At 42.7% G+C, this 19,384-nt stretch overlaps 2 protein-coding genes across 2 annotated transcripts; both read right to left on the reverse strand.

The window, feature by feature from the left end:
• Positions 1–1,324: 1,324 nt before the first annotated feature.
• ctsl.1 (cathepsin L.1) lies at positions 1,325–8,933 on the reverse strand. Its single transcript, XM_034577059.1, has 16 exons — positions 8,715–8,933; positions 8,304–8,446; positions 7,978–8,175; positions 7,368–7,559; positions 6,718–6,883; positions 6,522–6,624; positions 6,271–6,368; positions 4,327–4,423; positions 3,909–4,009; positions 3,327–3,469; positions 2,978–3,175; positions 2,701–2,892; positions 2,063–2,228; positions 1,874–1,979; positions 1,584–1,687; positions 1,325–1,470 (listed from the first exon to the last, which is right to left on the reverse strand). Exons 1-15 carry the CDS (start codon positions 8,812–8,814, stop codon positions 1,588–1,590), a joined length of 2,103 nt encoding a protein of 700 aa, XP_034432950.1. The 5' UTR covers positions 8,815–8,933; the 3' UTR covers positions 1,325–1,470; positions 1,584–1,587.
• A 5,684-nt stretch (positions 8,934–14,617) lies between these two features.
• vgll2b (vestigial-like family member 2b) lies at positions 14,618–19,094 on the reverse strand. The gene is made up of 4 exons (XM_034575528.1): positions 18,820–19,094; positions 17,981–18,326; positions 15,481–15,924; positions 14,618–14,822 (listed from the first exon to the last, which is right to left on the reverse strand). Exons 1-4 carry the CDS (start codon positions 18,904–18,906, stop codon positions 14,779–14,781), a joined length of 921 nt encoding a protein of 306 aa, XP_034431419.1. The 5' UTR covers positions 18,907–19,094; the 3' UTR covers positions 14,618–14,778.
• Positions 19,095–19,384: the final 290 nt, after the last annotated feature.

The raw sequence follows: 19,384 nt of genomic DNA on the forward strand, positions 1-19,384 counted from the left end.
ATTTACTTACTTGCTTTAACACATAAGCCTTGACTCGGGGCAAATCGTATCGTGAGTTTACAGTGCAAAGCTAAAGCTATATATACATTTAATTTCTTACACTGTTTATGTTGACCTTTGCCTATGTGTTTATTTATTTTAAAGGGGTCAGACGATGCACATTAATTAACATGCGTACTTGGGTCCAAAATGTAAATGTGCCAGATTTAGCCGTAAAGGCTGGTTTTCATCCGCAGTCCCTGGCAGTTTGATGTCAGAAATCATACAGATAACAAATACAGAAGTTTATGCGCAGACAAAAACAAAGGCACATAGCATATGGACAAGATGAGAACTAAATGACCAACAAACCGCTAGTCTTTATATTGTAACAACAATATAAAAACATGAGAATCCAGCTAAATAAATTAGGGTGAAAAATCATACGTACAGAGACAAATTTGTGAGATTAGACAGAGAAAAAGAAAAAAAGAAAAGTCCAAAATAAATAAAGCAAATCACATAATAAGCGCTTTACCTATAAACTTTTTCATTTATTCATTCATTTTTTATTTTTGATCGTCTTTATTGACAGAACAGTGCGTGAATAGTGCAGATGTTTCCACATGTGTAGGAGGACTCCAGCCTGCACATGTGGGCTGCACTCGCTACCAGATGAGCGAGGGGGTGTCCCTACTTCAACCTTGTCGTACCTTTTTCTCTGAAACACAATCATTTCTTTGCACCAGCTGCAAGATTGATAATGTACATTTGCATACTACTGCAGCAACAAGCCACAGACAACTGCACAGCCAGTATGGGCACCTGTTGTGGTTTGCATACATGCACATATGCTTCATGCAGCTAAAGATATTTTTCTACTCATAAACCCAAGAACACAGATTATCAGTCCTACCACTGCTGTGATTGTACGCTTTTAGTCATATTAAATAAACAAATTGAATTTCTTATACGTTCACATTATATTGATCTAATGCAACAAAGCGTATGGAAATAATAACCATGATCCATTGCAGATATATTCACAGGGCAAATTAATAACTGTATGAGGTCATTAAAATGTGATCGAGAAACTCTGAGCTAAAGGTTGTCAAAACACCTCCAGCCAACAAGTAATACATTAACTAAATTTATTATTATTCTTAGTTTATCATCCTCTGGCAGCCTTGCCTTTGTGTCGCGGAGGCAAACTTTAATGGCCAAATAACACTGCACTATTTACAAGTCCCAGAATATCAGCGAAGCCACAGTGATGGATGAAAGGACAATAAAAAAAAAGCAACAAACACACAAAGGTTTGAATTTTTTTTCTCTGACAGAAAAAACATTTATTTCTTCACATTTATTTACAATCAAAGTCATTCTATTAAAATTGCACCAGGGTACAGTTCAAACAGGAAAAACATCATTCAAGTGATAAGTCGGCTTCTTTATGAAATTAAAGTGAATTATGTGACACAGATGAAAGACCTGCAAGTACAATAAACAACCAGCAGTTAGTGCACAGTAAAAACACCCAACCACACAGTTTCAGGTTTATCTGTGTGTTTCACAGACGAGGGTAGGAAGGATCAAGACCTCACCTTCTCAGACCAGGGGGTAGCTGGATGCAGTAGCGATGCCACACTGGTTGTGTTTGTTCCTGGTCATCATGATGTATCCCTTGTCTCCCCAGGATAGACCCCAGCTACACAAACACACATCACCGACCATATTCAGCTGCTTTATATAGAACTGAATCATTGTCGAAAAACAACAGCATAACGAATTTAAAAACACTGATATACTCATAAAAGTGATTGCAGTAATTAAGTATTGATTTAAGAAGCTGATGTCATCCTGGCTGAGCCGACATTTCAATATGTGTATCTACCTGTTCTTGACCAGCCAATAGTCATGTTCGCCGTCACTGCCGTATCCCACAGCGAGAACACCGTGGTCCAATTCTGTGCTGCTGCAATCCGGCTCATCATAAACTCCTGGAAACACACACACATTAGTCAGGCTCGTAGATTGGTAAGTACATAGTTTTTCATATTTCTTACAAGGATGTTGTATGGACCTGATTCATAAAACTGGAAAGACTCATGAGAAGCATCGATGGCCACAGACACGGGTCCAATGGTGGCCAAGGCCTCCTTCAGGGCGTCTTCATCACCTTGTTTTATATCAACAAAGCCGGAGCATTTGGCACCGATGGTGGCAGGGTTGTAACGGCACTGTCCGTCCTAATTCAGAGACACCATTATAATATTATGAATAACCTTATTTATGTGGCACATTTCCAAAACAAACATTAATACTTTTAAAGTCATAGAAAGCAGATAAATTGTGTAGTATCTTTAAAAGTAACGGCAAAAAGGAAAGCACAAAAGAAACTTAAGTAATAGAGACAAACAATTACCATATTAGTTTTACAATGTTGACACATCAAACCCAAGAGGTATTGAATAGTTCTTGTAGACTTTGACCTGAGAGCCTGCCAGGGTTTAGTTGTTTAAAACGTTGTGTCCACAAGGTGGCAGTATCTCTCACATAAAACAAAAAACACATTCTCAACTCACTTCTACTCTGTCTTCTTAGATCAATAATGACAAATGGCTGTTTTGGATTGTTTACAGTAGCTGCATTCAAATAAAGTGACTTACATCCACATTGAATGCACATTGTTATTTCAACCAAACCAGAGTTTTTTGTTACCTCAGCCTCATACGGGTAGGAGTCCTCTGTGTCTATACCTCCGTTGACCTGGATGTAACGGAAGGCATTGTCCATTAAGCCTCCATTGCAGCCCTCGTTGCCATAGTTACCAGAGCAGTCCACCAGCTGCTGCTCACTCAGGGACACCATCTTCCCTATCTTCCTGAAGTTCTGACCCTCCAGCGAACCCGTCTGGAAGAGGGTGAAGTTCATTTGAGACCAGAAAAACAAATCATCTGTGTTACTGGAACAGCAAAAAAAAAAAGGTTTTACATACTGCACTGAAGGCCCAGCAGGAGCCACACTCCTTCTGGTCCTTGACGTCAGTGACGTAGCCCTTGTCCCTCCAGTCGACGTTTTTTGGCAGTTCAGTGACTTCAGGCAACCGCAGGAAGGTGGAGCCACCACGAGGCAGAGAAGCGTTAAAGGAGCCCAGGCAGCCCTGAGAAATCAAGCGCTTGTACTCCTCATTTTCCTGGGGAGGAGGGACAAAAATAGAGAGCCGTTCTTACCATAATGTCAATAACGGTGTTGTCATGATCTTGCTGTGGCTGCTGCTGCAAAAAGGACAATGTGTTTTGTGTAAAAAGTCAACAAATGGCGCGATAAACAGCCATGTATCATACCAGGTCAGCAAAGTAGTTCATGCCAAGGCGGTAGGATTTGATGCCCTGATCGGCCATGATATTGTGCACCAGTACCAGTTTGCGGTTTTGGAGCCAGATTTGCATGCGGTGAGTCTCCTCTGATGGAGAGTTGTAAGATCTTCCTGCCAACCAGAGACGGAAAAAATCAGAGGACATTTAGACTAAAAACAGGTTGTAAATGATGCTGTTTCGAGTCACTTGGATGACACCACAGGAGCAGTGTGGAGGAGGACGAGGTTTTTTTTTACGTTTGAAGAAATGGTCGCTAAATACTTCAAATACGCTGTTTACCCCTGAAACTCCAAACGTGTTTTGTGGACTCAAACACTTCGCACACTCGTCCATCAGCATAGTGCTGAGTAGATAATGAGTGAATTTTCATTTTTGGGGTGAACTATCCCTTTAAGTGCAACTGAGCACACGTTTCTCTAAATTTAAGTCTTACATCATAAGGCCTATAAAGTATGTAGGCTTTATAGACAAAATCTCTTCAGACGACGGAACATCTTCTATATTTGACAATAAGATAAAACAGTCTGAGAAGAGTTAACACTGACTCACCAAACTTCAGTTTCCAGGCGTGGAACTCCAGGTCTTCCAGGGACACGCTGGCACAGCTGGCCACGGCCAGAGCAGCGACAGCAACCAACAGCAGCTTCATCCTGAGCGACAAAGTCCAATGTGACTTGAAGTTGAGACTGAACTCTCTAAAAAAAACGTTTCCTGTCTACTCCAGCACAGAATCAGCTTTATTTCCTGGTTTCAATGAATCTCAGTTTCATTCCTCCCACAAACTCCTTCTTATGTTTATCTTTAAAGTCTTTCTTTCTTTGCAGCAGCAGTGCACCAGCAGTACAGGAAGTATGCCTGTGTGTGTGTGTGTGTGTGTGTGTGTGTGTGTGTGTGTGTGTGTGTGTGTGTGTGTGTGTGTGTGTGTGTGTGTGTGTGTGTGTGTGTGTGTGTGTGTGTGTGTTCTTACCTGCCCTTATGTCGATTTGTACGGTGAAGTCTAAGGTACAACCACCAGGTGATGCAGGGCCAAACCAGAGCGACACTCTTATATACAGCTGTGTATGTTTATGAGTTGCAGTGCGTCCAGTCAGGTGGGGTTGTCTTTATGCGGCTCATAAAGTCAGAGAGAGAAAAGTGAGATTGTCAGCAGCTCATTAAGTGAGAAAGAAAAAAGGGGAAGAGTCAATCATTGAAACAGGGAATGACAAAGTCATGTGTTGTGTCCGCATGATGCCAGTTTTCTGGTAAATGTATTTTTCAACCTAACCAAAACGAGGAACATCAGCATTATGATCTCACTTCCCTTGGAATCTTACAGCCACATAAAGAAGCAGCACAGTCTTGTCTGTTTGTGCGAAAATGTCCGGTCACGTAGGGATGGGGAATTCTCTCAAAGAACAAAGCCAAAACACACAGCAACAATGACACATGTACTAATTTCCGCCTTGTTGAAACCTTACTCTTGAAATTATGACACTCAAGGTGGAGTGTGTTTCAATTTCTCAGAAATGTCAGTGGCACATTACACCCACTCACTGAGTGTTTGTTCAAGGGATTTACCTGAATGATCATGTGTTATTGGAAATTGTGCCACCCACTCTCCCTTTATGATAATAACAATAACAATACATTTCATTTATATACCATTTTTATTAATTATGTTAAAAACTTGCAAATAATACAAAGGGCTTAACAAAAAAAGAAGTAAAACAAACTTAAAATGACTAAAACAAAACGATTAGAAACAGTATAAATCAAATATTCTCAAAAGCTTTTAAAAAGAAGTCACCTCCACATTTGACTGAAGTTCTATTGACTTTGACGAATATTGAGATATGCTTTTTTTGTTCTGTGGCAAAAGAATGAGTTTGTCATTCAGTAATGTTCATAAACATATAATACACACCCAACCGCATTCACATTTCTGATTCCCTACATTTGATTTACTGTATTTTTTTGTTTTTAGTCCTAACTGACATAAGCATCAAACGCAGATATGATAAAGAGCTTTGAGACATGAGGGTGAAATCAGTTTTTAAAAATATGCTTTCCATAAATGCACAACTTTTCTTCAAGAGACGTTTTCCACCAACTTGATGTGCACACATTCAGGAAACTATGAGTAAAGTATATCTGTAACATTAAAAAGCCTTTTTATATATGTGTGCACAGAGCACAGACTCTGTAAGCTCGGTTTAGAAAGGTGCTATGTAAATATGATTTCACTTCCTTGAACACATAAGCCTCGACTCAGGGCAAACGGTTTAGTACGTTCACTGTGTGGGGAGCTGAAGTTTTGTGTACTGGGATTCTTGAGGAGTTTGCATATTCATGAATCATTTAGAAATTATACAAATAGGGTACACAGTTTGTCAGTAATAGACAGTTTCACTTCTTTACACAGTTTCTGTAAATGTAAAAGAGGAGGTCACGGCGCCTTAAATTGTGAAAACTCTGAGCTAAAGGGATAAAAAAACAGTGTTGGTCAAATACCTCCAGGCAACATGTACAAGTAAGAATATCAGCGAAACCTCTTTGATATATGAACAGACAATTAAAGGAACAACATCACAAGTATCTTTTCAAGTAAAAGCTTTTATTTCTTTACATTTCTTTACAATCTCAATTTTAAAAGAAGTAATTGAATTAAAAGTACACCACGGTACAGAGACTCTCAGTCCAAAAGTCAACAACAGTCGAGTGATAACTCAGCTTCTTAAGGAAACTAAAGTACATGATGTGTCGCAGAAGAAAGTCCTGTAAATACAATAAACAACAACCAGTTAGTGCCCAGTACAAACACACATACACACACTTTCAGGTATATCTGTGTACACACACCTACACGTTTCATTTAAATAGCAAAGAGAAAGACAGAAGAGAGTAGGAGGGCTCATGACCTCACCTTCTCAGACCAGGGGGTAGCTGGCTGCAGAAGCGATGCCACACTGGTTCCCACTGTTCCTTCTCATCTTGATGTATCCCTCGTCTCCCCAGGTTTCACCCCAGCTACAAAAACAAAAAAAATAGTGAAGCAGTGAAAAGAGGCTAAAAACCATCTTGGCTGAGATTCACCACATTTTAGTTGAGCTTACTGTCTCAGCTGTAACAGTTGTAACATGCAGGAGAGGAGCCCACAGTTCAATATATTTGTGTACCAACCTATTTTTGACCAGCCAATAGTCTTTGCCATCTTCAGTGCCGTAACCCACAATGAGTACACCGTGGTCCAAATCTGCGCTGCAACCCGGCTCATCATACACTCCTTGAAATACGCATACATTAGTCAAATTAGCTTGTATGATAAATAAATAGTTTTCACATTTCTTCCAGAGTTTGAAAAGGATGTTGTATGGACCTGATTCATATAACTGGAAAGAATCCGAAGCAGCATTGATGCCCACAGAAATGGGACCAATGGCATACACAGCCTCCTTTAGGCTGTCTTCATCATTTTGTGTTATATCTTTGTAGCCGGTGCATGTGGCAGCGATGGTGTCAGGGTCGAAACGGCATTCTTTGTCCTGATTCAGAGACAACATTATAATAATATTAATAACTTTATTTATGTAGCACATTTAAAAATAGGCAATACAAAGTGCTTAAAAAAGAGGACAAATAATAACAACAATATAGAACATCAATGACAAGAAGCAAATTAATACAAGGTCATATAAAATCAAAGACTGCAGATAAAAATACTACAAAATGTGGCAAATGGCAAAAGTAAAAGAAATGAGAGCAAATCTATTTGATTTTCCATGTTGACACTTCATGGGTGCAAATGAGAGAACGTTTCAAACGGTCAATGAAGACTTTGTACTGAGAGCCAGCCAGAGTTTAGTTGTTCAAAAGGTTTAGTCCACAAGATGGCAGTATTGCACATCTCTCCAATTCCTTTTTTTTTTTTTTTTCTTCGCATGACAATGGCAAATGTTGTTTGAGACCGTATGCAGTAGCTGCATTCAAATGATGTAAGTAATATACACATAGAAGTTTTCTGTTTACCTTAGCCTCATATGGGTAGGAGTCCATGGTGGTTATACCTCCGTTGTCCTTGATGTAATTGAAGGCATTGTCCATTAAGCCTCCATTGCAGCCCGAATTGTCATATTTACCAGAGCAGTCCACCAGCTGCTGCTCACTCAGGGAAACCAGCTTCCCTGTCTTCCTGAAGTGCTGACCCTCCAGCGAACCAGTCTGGAAGAGAGTGAAATATAATTGTGACAAAAAACATTTGAGTTACTGGGACAGAAGACTTGGACTTTATTGTCCCTTGGGGGAAATTATTTCAGTACAATCAACACAGAAGGACACATTACTGCAGAGGCAACCCACCGCTTGCACAAAACATGACATGCAACATCAAACATGTACAAGTGTAGTGTCCTGTATTGCTGCAATGACAGAGGGTATGAAGCTCCTGCTGAATTGGGCCCTTCACCATTTAAATGTTGGTGAGTGCTGTTCATGCAATGGCTCTGTAGCTCAGGTCTGTTATTTTGGATGTGGGAAGTCCAGTAATTTTAGAAGCAGTGTGTGTGATGCAGGTGAGTTTGTTTCTGTTGGTGACAGAGAGTATGTTGTAGAAACAGGTGGCAAGTTGGGTTTTACATACTGCACTGAAGGCCCAGCAGGAGCCACAGGCCCCTTGATCCTTGACGGGAGTGACGTAGCCCTTTTCCCTCCAGTCCACACTTTCAGGCAGATTGGGGAGATTAAGCATCCGCAGGAAGGTGGAGCCCCGGCAAGACCTAGAAGCATTGAAAAAGCTCAGGCAGCCTCGAGAGAGCCTTCGTGTGAACTCCTCATGTTCCTGGTGAGGAAGGACAAAAGTTCAGAGAGTTACTTTATCCAAAATGTTGATCACAGTTTTGTCATAATCTCACTGCAACAAAATTACACTGGTGTTGTTTAGTACACAAATTCAGGGACATATCATACCAGGTCAGCAAAGTAGGTCATGCCAAGTCGGTAGGAGGAGTTGCCCTGATCGGCCTTGGCATTGTGCGCCAGCACCACTTCACGGTTTCTGAGCCAGATTTGCATGTGCTCGGCCTCCTCTGATGAAGAGTTGTAGGATCTTTCTGCCAACCAGAGACGGAAAAAAATCAGAGGACGGAGAATCGAGAAAAATTATAATTTTTCAAGAGATAGTTCATTAGCTGACAAATAAAATTTCAGACACAAACATTTGAATCATTTTGGAGATTTAGATTTTGGGTCGAGTGTATCTGAGCAAAAGGTCTCTCCAAATATCAGCATCAATTTTTTGGCCTGAAAAGTCAGTTAGCCTTATTGATAAAATGTCAACATATACTCTATTTGATAAAAGAAGCGTTAACACTGCCTCACCAAACTTGAGTTTCCAGGCGTGGAAGTCCGAGTCTACCGAGGAGTCGTTGGCACAGCTGGCCACGGCCAGAGCAGCAGCAACAACCAACAGCAGCTTCATCCTGACCCACGAAGAAAAAGCAAAGAGTTGAGACTGAACTCTCTGATACAGATTTGCAAAGTGAAGTTTGCAGTACAACCACCTGCAAGTGATGCAGGACTGTGGCAGAGGGCCACTCTTATATGGCCACAGGGGTGCCATAGTGGGTGGGTGGGTGGTTGGGTGTGGGGGGGAATCTGGGTGTGGGTGGGGGGGTTCGTGACCTCCCGCCTGACCAGTCCAAAATGCAAACATCTGCTTGGGTAATAGTACCAGTGTCCAAGAAGCAGCAAAATATATCAGTGCGTGTCACAACCTAAGAGAGAAAAATAATTTGTAAAAGAAAATTATAATAATAAAATTAAGTATGTGTGAGGGACATCATGTATAGAGAGAGGAAGGTGGCCCACCGAGTGTTTGTGTATGAGGCCCAGAATGTCGTGCTACACCCCTGTATAGCCATATGGTTATAACTTCGTAGTGCATCCAGTCAGGTGGTTTTTAGCGGCTCATAAAGTCAGAGAGAGAAAAAGTGAGACTGTCAGCAGCTCATTAAGTCAGACAGAAGAAAAGTCAGAGTCAATCATTGAAATAGGGAATGAGGGAATAATGTGTTCACCGAGTTATGAGCATTTTAATTGTGGGTACACCTCCTGCCTTGCATGTGCCAAGGTGGCCAAGATGCAATCTAGTTATATTTTCATCTGTTTTCTTGTGTTGAGGGATTAAAGCAACGTGTCTGACACATCCTTTGTTTTTTGGTTAAATGTGCAGTGTGTAAGATTTAGCTGAATAATCTATTGGCAGAGGAGACGGTGTTTAAAGATGTGATTGGGCCAACCCAGTGCCAATTTAAAAAAAAATAAAGATGCTGATTTGTGTTTTATGAGTCACTCCTACAAAAGGGCATTGGTCTAAAAGTCACATTTACACACACTCACCCACGAGTTTGTTTAATAGATTTACTGGAATGATCAATTTGTTATGTGACTGACCTTAAAAACTAAAAATTGAAAACCATCCAAGGCAGTTGACTAAAACGATATTGGCCTCATTAGAGATAAAGCAGTAAAAATGACTATAACAAAAAGAAACGGTACAAATAAATGCTAATCAAATATTCTGAAAAGCTTTTAGAGAGGAGACACTTCTACATTTGACTTAAGATTTTAGAGATGAATATTTTTTATTTTGTGGCAGTAATATTCTTATACATATATTACACACACAACTGCATTCACATTTCTGATTCATACATTTGATTTACTGTAATTTCATTCATGATTCATATCAGTTCCCACTGACTGTTCTTCAAAACTTCCTTTCTGTTTCCACACACACTTCCTGTTTACAACTTTGCCCGTAAAGAGTTGATCTGTTCTGCAAATTTTACCCAACGCGATATTGTCAGTAACATAAAATTCAAATGCTATTTAGCGATTAAAAAAGACGGAAAGAAGATTGAGCAAACAAACTGAGAATTTTCCCCCAGGTAGTGAGGGATTTATAATGGGTGCCTAGCAATGCATTGCAGACATATTACTATTCTGTATACTTATTTTTATACGACTTATTCTTCTTCTTCCATATGAAATTAGTCCCGCTACTCCTCATGCAGTTTTTGTCACACATACACAAGAGTGATATCAAAACATGCGTCGAATGGTGTGCTGTGACTTTTCTAAGACTTTTGTCAAAAGGTTCGCTCAAAGAATGTGGAAAACCACCCAAAAACTTTGAATGGGGGTAAAGGTCTCTCGCCCAAAAGAGCAAGAGTGAGAAAAAGACTAAAACTGCTAAAACTGCTCTCAAAGCCACAAATGGAGGTTGTCATACATGATTTTTCTATCAAAACATAGGAAAACTTATCTGTGGGTTCGGCATTGTCTTGGGATTCTTTATTTCATAGATATGACTTCAAGTTTTTGAACCACAGCCATTTGTTCAGGGACAGTGCCAGAGCTCAGATCTGCTCTTCACGTACACAGGTGGGAAGAGCGTGGGACAGGGGGGGACTTTTGAACTCTTTAAATAAACAACTTTCACAGTTGTTTCATCAATGTGTTTATCTCAGTGATTTAAGATGCTGAGAGGTCATGGGTTCAAAACCAAGCGAGGGCAAACATTTTATTTTGCTCATTTACTGCTTTTAATGTTAGAGACTTTCTGATTAAAAGTTATCCATATAAAAAAATTCGATGAACAGATCTATTCGTCTGTATTTAGTGATGTTGATAGCGCCACCTAATGATCAGTTTCAAAATGAAGTTATTTTTAGCTCCTCTGTGCATTGTCTTCTACCCCCCCAGATAGTTACAGGAACTTACTGGAAACCCGAAAGGAGCCTGGATTTTCAAAATAACCCCCCCCAGATAGTTACAGGAAGTTACCAGTAAACCGAAAGAAGCCTGGATTTTTTAAATAAACCCCCCCAGATAGTTGCATGATGATACCAGGAACCCCAAAAGGAGGCTGGATTTTCAAAATAACCCCCCCAGATAGTTGCAGGTGTCTCTCTCGAGCCGGCAGCAACCACTAGGCAGCCTTTCAAAATTTCTCGAGAGGAATTTTCTAGTTTTAGTTTCAATTTGGTTTTAAAGATTTAGGTTTAGATAGTTTTATTTCCTAAAATAAACGCAATAAGAGGATGGATTTGTCATCTGTGTGACTGTCACGAGGCTTTTGACGTGACCTCAGACCATAATGACTCAAAGACACAAGTTTAAAGATGTCATTGAACTCATTTACCACTCATCTCATGCTCCTGCCAGTTTGTTAGTCTTCTGCAGATAAAGAGTTCAGTGTACACTTACTCTGTGTGTGCACAGACTCTGGGTCTGCCCTATTTGAAAAGAACACATAATAGTTTGGCTGCATTTAAAAGCAATAGACACAAAACAAATTGATGTATCATATCTGTTTGTAATTATTTTAATGCTGTATAACTTTCAAATTTGCAAATAAAAAGCAAAAGACTCAAGCAGTTCAACAATAGTTGAATAAGTACTTGTATCCTTTCAGTAGAACAACCAATACCACAAAAACACATAAGAAAAAATACATACATATCACAAGTAAAAGTCCAAATATTCTAAATCCTACTCAAGTAAAATTATAGTAGTGTTATCAACAAAGTGTTGAACTTACTGTATCAAAAATTGCCACTTTTATTACATATTAGATAGCCTTCCTGTTGTAGCTGGTCAATGTGGAGCTCGTTCGTTTACTTTATATAATATTTCATTTATATATCAATGGTTCCCAACCTAGGGGTCAGGTTGCTCCAAAGGGTCACCAGATCAACCACAGACATTTTGAATGTGAGTGAGGGACCCGAATACATACAGTATATATGTTTATACATATATACTGTTGGGACCTAGGATGAAAAAATCCTGTTGAAAAAATGAATGTTTTCTTTGTTATATATATAATTTAATTTGTAACCTGCAAAAATTTAAAGCTAAATGCTGCAGGAACGATTGAACCTTAAAGTCTGAATACTTGTAAGGCAATACCTGCAATAAAGTAAGGGAAAAAAAGAAAGTTGTAGAATTATAGGTTTATCTAATTCTGATATTTAATTTGTATAGGGGCTGCACATATGTAAAAAAAAAAAAAAAGACCATAGGATTTATTTTTCACTTTGTTTTTTTCATAATAAACACAGATCACATTCTTGGTCCGACCTTTCCATCAAATAAATCACAACACGCACATCAGCGCACTTCACAGGTAACACACATTTCAAGACTTCACTCACAAGACTCAATCTATTAATTTTCTCTGAAAACTGCAACGTTAGAAATAAACTACAGTGGAAGTCTATCTTGTCACCCCTCACCATGAAGTAACCTTTTTTCATTTTTTGCAGTGTTACAAACACACCAGGAGAGGGCAGCATTTTCCTGCTTATGCAGTATTTCTGTTCATTGGTCAACTCAGGTCTCATACATTTAATTGTGTGCCAGTAATAGAATAAGCTACAGAATTTCGTCCACTAATTGATTTAAGAAGCAGAATCATTCCACTCATATCTCTGTAATATCCAGCATCTCTGTAATGTCCTCAACACAAACTGTCACTGTATTCTGGTTAATGCAGTAATTGCTATGTCAGGGCCATTGACAGCTAAGTAACATAATCTGACAATAGCTGCGGGTGCGTCCTAACTATGGAGTCGATCCTGGAGGATCCAGTGTGAAAAGGAAACCCTTGGCCCCAGTGACAATGCCAGTGTGAAAAAGGCACTAAGATGCTTGGCATGGGAAACTGAGAGGAACGCTATCCCCGGTAAACTCTTCTAATTTCATTACTCTTCATGTTTCCTCAGCTTAGAGCCAATCACATAGTTGGCTGCTCTCTAGCGGGGGTCACACATAACAGCCACTAAATTGTGACAGTGGCTCAGGCCGGCATACCTCAGTGCATAATCTTATTATCGGATCAATAACACAGCAACATTTGGTGCATAGCTGGGATGGCTGGCTTCTTCTCTGGTTGCACATTGCTGGCATTCAGCACTCGTTCCCACTTTATAGGTGACAAAGTGTGAATGCAAGCAGGAATTCAAATGGAAGGCCTTTTAAATGAGAGCAGTCGCTCAACGTATCCTTGATCACATCTGGCTGCTTCGAGGATTCACACAGCGGCTAAAATCTCTGCAACTTCTACGTGTCGCTGTGTAACACGGAGGCCCGGGGTCCGGTCTGCCCAGCGACACGCACAGTGCTCTTTAAATTAGCACCAGCTCTGATACTACTTATAATATCATGCAGGGAAATAGTTAGGAGATGCGACAATGTACCATAAAAATATTTATTCACGTCACAATCCTTTAGAAATTCCACATTCAAAACATCTAAGAATGACAGAGAAATCAAGAACTAAAATGGAACAACATCATCAAATTGAAAGAGCACAATCTGTGAGGTGTTCAGTGCAAACAGCTCCTCGTTTAACTGAACCAAAATTTCTGATATGTTTTTGAGAAATAAAGAACTCTTTATTCTCTGCTCAAGATTCCTTCCTAGATAAATGAGAAGCTCCGTCGACGACGCAGGATGCTCGTGCTCCTCTGTCTTTAGAAAACACAATAAACTGAACCACAGTCATTTCAGAACACTGGCCGAAACAAACATTTTAGAAATGCACATGAACACCAATAAATAGAAACACTTTATTTCGGAGAGCGAAAATAGATAATAACAACCCCAAAAAAAAATAGGCATCATGATGACAGTCACAAAGCACAAACCGCCATAATTGCCGGCCCTGTTTATCGCTGCATGTTGCATTTGTCAAATGCAGATAAGTGGATGATGACGGCCACTGTACCAACAAAAGAGCATGAGGCAGAGATAACCAGGGACGTTGGAGGGAATCCCTGCTCCCTGCTATTTATCCCCCTGTCCCTTCATTCATCCCCACTTCTCTCTCTCCTCTGTTAAAAGTCTGTTGTGATCCTGTCTTTCTCAGTCCAAACAGGTCACCGTGGCTCGCACCTCGCCAAGGTCTGTGCCGCACCGGCAGCGGCAGGAGAGGGGGAAGCTGTGGAGAGACGAGTGAGAGGATGCAACGGCACAGATTGTGGTCGGCGACACTCTCCCTCTGTCTCTCGCTCTCTCTCTCTCGCTCTCTCTCTATCTCCCTCTCTCTCTGCTTTATCTCCATGGTGCACACACGTCGACCTGGAGCAAGGCTGTGTACTGGCAGGGGAGGCCAGGAGCAGAGAGAAGGGGGTGGATGGATGGGGATGCAGTGTGTATGTGTGTGTGTGTGTGTGTGTGTGTGTGTGTGTGTGTGTGTGTGTGTGTGTGTGTGTGTGTGTGTGTGTGTGTGTGTGTGTGTGTGTGTGTGTGTGTGTGTGTGTGTGTGTGTGTGTGGTGGAGAGGGGGGATAAAGGGACACGCTGCTTCAATAGCGGAGCAGGTCCAGGGACTAATTGGATCTGGTAATGGCTGGTCAATGTGACTGAAGGGCTCGTTAGAACCAGTACAGCTCCTTGCCTTTCTTGTGCTGCTGGAGGCCTGAGAAAAAAGGACAAGGAAACAATGAGGAGGACTGCGGCGTACAACAGAACACAGGTTGTCATGGAGTCTACTGTTGCCAAACATCCTGTTTTAGAAAGACATGGGGGGGGGGGGGGGGAAGCTTGTGTGGTGATTATGATGTATTGAATGTGTCTGTGAGCGTGTGTGTGTCTGCACACGTGTGGGAGTGTCAGTGGCAGGACCTATTCAACCTCACAAGTGTATGCATCTGTGCACGGGTTTCAAGGGTTGAAAGTTAATGCAGATGTGTACATGCAGGAGTGTGTGTGTGTGTGTGTGTGTGTGTGTGTGTGTGTGTGTGTGTGTGTGTGTGTGTGTGTGTTTGTGTGAATGGCTGCTGCATGTTGTGTTTTCTTCTGTATCTGATTAAGTAATGCAAATACCAGTCAGTGCCTGGGGTAAAGTGCTGAAGCAATTAAAAGTGGAAAAAAGCTGCTGAATTTTCTCATTATGTCCAACACATACAAATACACACATACAGTACATTTGTTCCTCATATTATTGTGGCCATAAATAATCTGATTTGCATTTGTCAACACTGATTGTCTGTGTTTTCGTTTTCTGATTTTTATATCTGCTCTGATGACAAACTGGCGACACTATTTGCAAAAGCTCGACAGGGTTGAGTGGGTACCTGCGTCCATGTTGAGTGCCAGCGTCTGGCTGACATCTCCTGGGGGAAGCAGGCTCGGCCAGGTGGCGGCAGGTTCCAGCTTGCTCACTTCATAGTGGCTCGGCAAGGCCGGGAGGTGAGGTGGCCTCACCGTGGGCATCAGCAGGGGCCCGTAGTGAGGCTCTAAAGCCGCGGGTGAATAAAGTTCGTGGAGAGGCCTCGGTGGCCCGTAGGCCTGCGCTTGGGTGTATCCCCAGCTCTCTGCCGGGTGAGGATGGGAGTGAGGGTGAGCGTGCGGGTGAGGGTGGGCGTGCGGATGCAGGCCCGGGTGTAACCCTGATGCGTATGGGTCCATGGAATAGGAGGGTGCTCCCGTCTCACAGTGGGAGCGGCTCTGTGGCGAGGAGTAGTTACTGTCCCAGAAGGATGGGGGGAAGCTTCGTCGGCTGCTGGGTGAAGGGGTATCTAACGCGGGGGAAGGAGAAAGAGAGAGAGGGGGGTCACAGACTGTGTGCAGTTTGATTTATATGGAAAAAGGAAAAGGCTCCTGGAGCTACGCGAGACGAAAAGGAACCCGTGCTAAAGCGTAGATGTCACTCACATGACTGCAACACCCTCTGGCCCAGATATCTTCCCCATTGGATCATACTGTCACACAGCCCTAGCCCCAACAAGACACAGAAATAAACACAACAACGTTCTAGCAGACAGAGAGAGAGAGAGAGAGCGAGAGAGAGACAGACACAGAGAGCCAGACACAGACACCGACAGAAAGGGAGAAAGAGAGGCGTCCCTATATCCGACTATTCTATATAAGGCAGACGCTGGGACCTGGAGGCAGCCCAAAGCTCCCCGAGCCTTAAATCACTTGCTGTGGTGACATCTCTCACTCTCATGTCAGCCCATTGCTTCTGAAAGTCTCACAACATACTCATGCACACACACACACACACACACACACACACACACACACACACACTGAGACATGCAACTCCGGCCCTTGTGCTACCGCCCGCCACCCCGCTCCTCTGTCTCCTGCACCCCCACCTGTTGTTTTCTCTGCCCCCCCCCCCCCCCCCCCCCCCCCCCCCCCCCCTGCCCCCTCTCCCCTCGCCCTTGACAGAATGTCAGGGAGCCATTATATGTTTTCAGATGTACACTTTTATATTTAGGTATTCCTCTGAAAAGAGACACCACGCGGCACACTGGGGGCTAGTGTTTCCCTCTGTCGCCGTCACACAGACCGCAGCATATATGTCCAGCCGGCAGGCGGGTGTGCGACTGAGACGGCCATTGTGGGGCAAGAGCTGGAGGGAGAGTCAGAATGGCAGCCGCGGAGATGTTTGAAGGGGATACGCCGGCGAGGCTGTGCGCTTACGGCCGTGTATAAACATAGCATCTGTTGTGAGGCAGAAGGTGTGTGTTAGTGCCGGAATGAAGACGTCCGACTGAACTAGGAAAGAGACTAACGGCGACAGCAGAGAGAGGGAGACAGGACGTAGACCCTACATGGATATCCAGGGGACATCTGCAGTGTCCCATTAGAGGATTCGACAACTGACAACTTCACTTATTTACTTATACTTTGCTTTTTTTTTTTACTTTTGTGCAATCAAACCGAAAGTTAGCACAAAAGAAAAAAATATGAATATTGAATAATATTGTTAATTCTAAGTGTTAATTGAAGCTTTTCAGAGAATTGTGGAATAGGATCATGGTTTTTGCAACTAAGAAATCTTACAATATCACAACAGGTGATGGATGAATCGCAGCAGTAATGCCTATACTACAAGCCTGAAACAACATTACGGCACACAACTGTTCTCACGACATGCTCTCCCTCGCTTTACTTTGAGTCTTTACCCCTTTTTTAAGTCCCTTTTGATTGCCTGCAGCTCCTGACTTCCATGACCCCTGTGCCCTGACCTCTCCAGGGACAACAGCTCCAACAAGCTGTTCTGTCCTGTCACATGATCACATCACCTGTCCGACACTCTGCTGTGCTCTGCAGAACTGTCAGCTCACCCAGTGTGGCCTCAAAAGCAAGCGCAAAGATGCCACACAGACAACAGCGGCGCCCTCCCATAAATCACGTTATGAAACTGCGGAGGATGTAGGAGAAAAGACGCCTGAACCCAGTTTACTTAACTTATATCAGGCTTGCTTGAGTGTTTGTGGTAAACATGGTAGTTACATCAGCTTAACTGGTCAAATGACATTCAGACGGGAAAGCTAATGAATATATGACAAAACAATTAACGTCTTTTTGTCTATCGCACCCCCACTTGTGACTCTCGCTGAGGTTTCTGCGACTTCTAGGTGGATTAAGGTCTATCGTTTCATCCCTTAATGGAGTGTAGCAGCCCAAATATGCTCTACACAATGTTGTTGGGTAATTTAGAACATGAAAAGTTATTTCGATTTCAGAGAACACCAGGGGGTTGCAATACTCAACACACATACACAAGCACAGGTGTGCACCCATATGTCAGTCATAACTCATGCAGGTGATGAGGCATACCTGTGCCCTGTTGCTCTGGCCCCCTCCGCTTGCCCTCGCCATCCATGTAGGAGCTCAGGGCCCTGGAGAAGTGTTCGTCCACCACGCTGCTGATGTCTCCCTGGTAGTAGGTGAAGAGGACGCAGCGGGAAGTCAGGTACTCTGCCTCAGGGCCCTCCTGCTTCTCCTTGCTCCCCTCCTCTGGCCTTGAAGCCGCAGGCGTGTAGGAGGATGAAGTAGAGCTGGACGAAGATGAGGAGGAAGCTGATCCTGCGTTGCCTGGGCCCCCAGACATCCCTTCGGGACCCCTGGGAGTGTCCATAAAGTCCCGGCAGTGAGAAGGAGTGCTGTTCAGACCTGTGGGAGCCTGTCAGTGTGTGTGTGTGTGTGTGTGTGTGTGTGTGTGTGTGTGTGTGTGTGTGTGTGTGTGTGTGTGTGTGGAGGGGGGGTTGAGGAGAAGCAGGGACAGGGTTAAGACAGGTGTTGAGGAGGACACTGTTCTGGAGCTGATTTTCTCAGACACTTTGGCATAATGTTTTTCTCTGTGTGTGGCATCACTGGCTCATGCGCGCGCTTGCGTGTGCGTCAAGACACACGCACACGACAGTTTTGTGGGTGCAGAGCGACTTCTGTGATTGGCACACACAAACAGCATCATTGCAAATGCACGTATTTGTAATAAATCAAACGATTAGCACATTACAAATGTATAAAACGCATAACGAATTATCCATGCGGTGTTTGGCTTTTACGCACATGCTGCGTAAAGTGGCGCAATAGTTATTCCTGCACTTTATCTACACACGTTTCCCACAGATACTGAACATGAAACATCCCGGTAACACTTGCTCACTTCCTACCTGTAAGCTGTTGAAAAAGGCAGGAGCAGTCGATGCGTACGGTGCGTAATGTCCATAGGCTGGGTACATAACATCCAAACAGCTCATGGTAAATGAGCGGTGTCTTCACTCGTCTGTGGAAACCGACCTTGCCGAGAGAGAAAGCGGGAACATTCCGTTGTTTTCTTATTTTTCTTGTATTTGTCACAGCGAAACGGATTAGTGTGGAAGTCCGTGCCAGACTCGCCACAGCAGCTGCGGCAGCAAAATGTGGTGAGGTTTATGGAGCAAGCATGAGGGGTGTCCTGTCCTGTACATCTCTGTGTCAACCCCTCCCACCTTTACCAGACCTCCAACCCCCCCACACACACACATCACCACCAACACTCCCACTATACCACCACCAGGCCCCCACTAATCACATCTATCATCTATAATCATCACTGATTATTAACTTTGATGATTAAAAATCAATTGGCTGAGATTTAAATTCAATTTGACAGTGTGTGATTGCTGTGAAAATAATTACAATTTCTATTCAAATATAAATCAATAAAAAGTGTCCTCTTGGAAATGTGGCACAACC

This window comes from Hippoglossus hippoglossus, chromosome 22 (genome assembly GCF_009819705.1).
Source record: "Hippoglossus hippoglossus isolate fHipHip1 chromosome 22, fHipHip1.pri, whole genome shotgun sequence".
Lineage (NCBI taxonomy): Eukaryota > Metazoa > Chordata > Actinopteri > Pleuronectiformes > Pleuronectidae > Hippoglossus > Hippoglossus hippoglossus.

Bases quoted from the DNA above. Each gene is read 5' to 3' on its own strand.
- ctsl.1 (XM_034577059.1), bottom strand. From the start codon at position 8,814: ATGAAGCTGCTGTTGGTTGTTGCTGCTGCTCTGGCCGTGGCCAGCTGT. The intron at 6,884-7,367 runs GTAAACAGAAAA...TCTCTGAATCAG, and splicing joins CCTACCCATATGAGGCTAAG to GACAAAGAATGCCGTTTCGA. The intron at 2,893-2,977 runs GTATGTAAAACC...ACCCTCTTCCAG, and splicing joins CCTGCTGGGCCTTCAGTGCA to ACGGGTTCGCTGGAGGGTCA.
- vgll2b (XM_034575528.1), bottom strand. From the start codon at position 18,906: ATGAGCTGTTTGGATGTTATGTACCCAGCCTATGGACATTACGCACCG. The intron at 18,327-18,819 runs GTAGGAAGTGAG...ACACACTGACAG, and splicing joins CCTTTTTCAACAGCTTACAG to GCTCCCACAGGTCTGAACAG. The intron at 14,823-15,480 runs GTACCCACTCAA...CTTTTTTCTCAG, and splicing joins GGCACTCAACATGGACGCAG to GCCTCCAGCAGCACAAGAAA.